The sequence below is a fragment of the Lactuca sativa genome, chromosome 5, assembly GCF_002870075.4.
Source record: "Lactuca sativa cultivar Salinas chromosome 5, Lsat_Salinas_v11, whole genome shotgun sequence".
NCBI lineage: Eukaryota > Viridiplantae > Streptophyta > Magnoliopsida > Asterales > Asteraceae > Lactuca > Lactuca sativa.
The window spans coordinates 349,463,492-349,466,678 of NC_056627.2; the positions used below are offsets into that span (position 1 = coordinate 349,463,492).

The 3,187-nt window shown below is 38.5% G+C and overlaps 1 protein-coding gene across 1 annotated transcript; it reads left to right on the forward strand.

Moving 5' to 3' along the window:
• Positions 1-2,062: 2,062 nt before the first annotated feature.
• On the forward strand, positions 2,063-2,418 carry LOC128126347 (peroxisome biogenesis protein 6-like). The gene is made up of 2 exons (XM_052764091.1): positions 2,063-2,268; positions 2,346-2,418. The coding sequence occupies exons 1-2, from the start codon at positions 2,086-2,088 to the stop codon at positions 2,406-2,408; spliced, it is 246 nt and encodes an 81-aa protein (XP_052620051.1). The 5' UTR covers positions 2,063-2,085; the 3' UTR covers positions 2,409-2,418.
• The last annotated feature ends 769 nt before the right edge of the window (positions 2,419-3,187 follow it).

A 3,187-nucleotide genomic window follows, 5' to 3' on the forward strand; every position in this document is an offset into this window, starting at 1 on the left:
AAAAAGGTATCGAAAATGTCCATTGAGAAAACTGTATCGTCACTAATTTTAGAGTGTTTCAATGCTTGATCAATCCTAAATTTGATGGCTTCATATCCGACTTGTAATGTTAACTTTGACTCACATACATCTACCAAGGCTTGTGTGGTGTTAAGGTATGGTCTTCCAAGAATTATCGGCACTTGGTTGCACTACTAGAAAAAAGCCCTTTAATGACGCGCAAACAATGACATGCGGTGATTTACGATACGCAAAAGTGTGTGCCTCCAAAATAATGTCATCTCTTCTAAAATTTTAAGGATAGAGGATGCGCTTTTTGTGCGCGCCCTAAAATTAGTGTCGGAAAAGAAAAAAAAAGAAATACGGAGGATGCCTTTCATAAGATGTGCGTCATGTAAGTGTGTCGCTTTATATTTTTTTTAATGAAACACGCGTTTCAAGCGGGAAATGAAATCTCAAAAATTAAAACCCCGCCTCCTATTCCAATTAGCAAGAAAGAATCCTAGGGTCTTCGTCTTCCCCCCTCTCTCTCTCTAACCTAAAACCCAATCTGCGATTTTGTAGAGATCTCCCATGGCTGTAACAAATGTTGTCTCATCTCACTGATCTTCGCAATGATGGTGGCTTGAGGGAAAGAATATGGCAGCGACGGTGGCTCCAAAGAAAAAAGACGCCACGCCGGTGACTTTAGGGATGGAAGATAACAATGATGAGTGGGTCAACCCTCATGAAATCGATCCACACTTTCTACTTTTCTCCTACCTTTCTCTCCACCCTTCTCTTTCACCATAATCATCTTCTTATTCATTCACAAAATATTTAACATGAAAATCAAATCGCTGTTTCATATTTCATTCATTCATATAAAGCCCCGATATTTCAATTCGATTTTGAACCCTACCTAAATCATCATCCTGGAAAAACCCTAGCACATCATCCCTAAAACGCCCAATAGAAAAAAAAACCCAGATTTAAATCCCTAATTGATTTAGACGATGAGAACTTGGATGAAGTCGCACCTTCTTCACCCTCCGGTTCGATTTCATGGCATTGTTGATTCAAAGTTTTAGGTAATATTTCTTGATATTGTTATACTCTTATCTCTTCAACTATCTTCATTCATTCGCTTCAATGTCTCCAGTCGATTTCATTATCTTCAATCGATCGAAGTGAAAGATGCCTATATTTTCGGAGTTGATTTGTTAGGGTTCGTTCACATCCCTGTGGAGGAGACCGCGATCTCCTCTTCATTCCACGATCCCCACTTCTACTCTTTATGCATCTCAGGTATTCTTCGTTCCTTCTCCCTTATTCTTATTCTTGTTTGATTTCTTAGGTGCGGGATACTCCCCCTGTACTTTTCTACTTCTCGATCCCATTTTGATAATTTGTTAACAGTTGCACACACTCTATGCATCTACTCTCTATGCATCTCAGGTTTCGTTGTTCCAGCAATGAACCAATATTTATCAACATTTTCACCTTCGACAGCAAGGAGGATTCACCAACTCTTGTTATGGTTCATGGATATGCAGCTGCTTAGGGCTTCTTCTTCAGAAATTTTGATGCTTTCGGCAATTTGAGCTCTAATGATGGTTCACAAAATGATCAAGTTGGTATGAATTCTGAAGTTGCATCTGTCATTAGGGAATTCACCGAGCCATTTAGACAAGATGATGATTATGAAGATGAAGAAGAAGAAGCAGAGCTTGATGTTTTGAGATGATGATTTCTGCCATAAAAACATGTCAATTATCCATTGGTTGCTCATATTTTTACTCTCATTATGCATCATATGAACACGGTTAATACCCATCATGTGCTGCTAGTTGCAGCTGCTGATAACTCTGAAGGGTTGCCACCTACAATTAGGTGTTGTTTCAGCCATGAAACGAAAATGGGAGGTTTGACCGAAGACCAGAGAATGGAAATGCTATCCCAGTCACTTCACCTTATCCCTGAATTGGTTCCAGATGTAAGTAAGAATAATAATAAGAATATTTTACTGTATACATATATTTATCTTAAAATCTAATGAATGATGTATGCTCCTTGCATACTTGTACAGAGGATGTTGTAAAAGATATGGTTGGACAGACTTTTGGTTTCATGCCAAGGGATATTAGGGCTTTAGTTGCTGATGATAGTTCAAGTTTGATTCCTATTAATGGCAGTAGCTTTGAGAAGTTGGGTGACAGCAAAGAATTCATGGTCAAAGCTTTGGAGCGGTCAAAGAAAAGGAATGCATCGGCTTTGGGGAATCCCAAGGTGTGTAAAATAAAAAATGGTTGGTGGCATTACATCTATTCTACAGGGTAATAAGTTTGATTTGTTTGTGTATGTAGGTCCCTAATGTTAAGTGGGAGGATGTTGGTGGGCTGGAAGATGTGAAAAAAATCTATTCTTGATACAGTTCAGGTACATACTACATAGGAATGGAATCTTGAATTCCAGTTGATTGTTGTAAGCTTTGGCATAAGTTATGACATATTGGTAATGCATTTACAGCTCCCCTTTCTGCATAAAGATTTGTTTTCATCTGGGCTACGTAAGCCCTCTGGTGTTCTTCTCTACGATCCTCCTGGTACAGGGAAAGTATGTTAGTGTTTTATCATCTTATAATCATTTATTTTGTGATTGATAGCCTCCAGGGCAGCTTTCATGAATGGGATAACTGCTAATTGGATAAAAGTCTTTTGATCATGTTCAGGGGCATGAAAAGAAGTCTGATGTAGGGGTGGATAGCAATCTCCATGAAGAAGCTGACTTAGTTGTTGAACATGGAAAACCGGTAAATGACCATAACACCCCTGATCTAAATTTTCCGGACACTGTTGTCCCTGGCATGCCTGAATTTGATCGGAAACTTGGTGCACCTGCAAAAAGGTTCAGCCCACCATCAACAGGGGATTGTTCGACCTTTTCTCATATACCTTTTAATTCGGTTATGGTGCGTGTTTGTTTCGTTGTCAATTCCATTCTTCCTTTTTATTGAAAGACCAAAATACCCTTATTATTACTTTAGATAAAAAAAATGTTAACAAATTCCATTTTGTTTTATCAGGATAGCTCCATTAGTGACCTTGCAGAAGAAGGTGTATATGTCAATACTAAGAAGAGAGCTTCCTAAGCTTCTAGCATTGTCTTCTGGAAATTGTAGTCATCAATACTTGGAGAATATTGTAAG

Bases quoted from the DNA above. Each gene is read 5' to 3' on its own strand.
- LOC128126347 (XM_052764091.1), top strand. From the start codon at position 2,086: ATGGTTGGACAGACTTTTGGTTTCATGCCAAGGGATATTAGGGCTTTA. The intron at 2,269-2,345 runs GTGTGTAAAATA...TTGTGTATGTAG, and splicing joins CGGCTTTGGGGAATCCCAAG to GTCCCTAATGTTAAGTGGGA.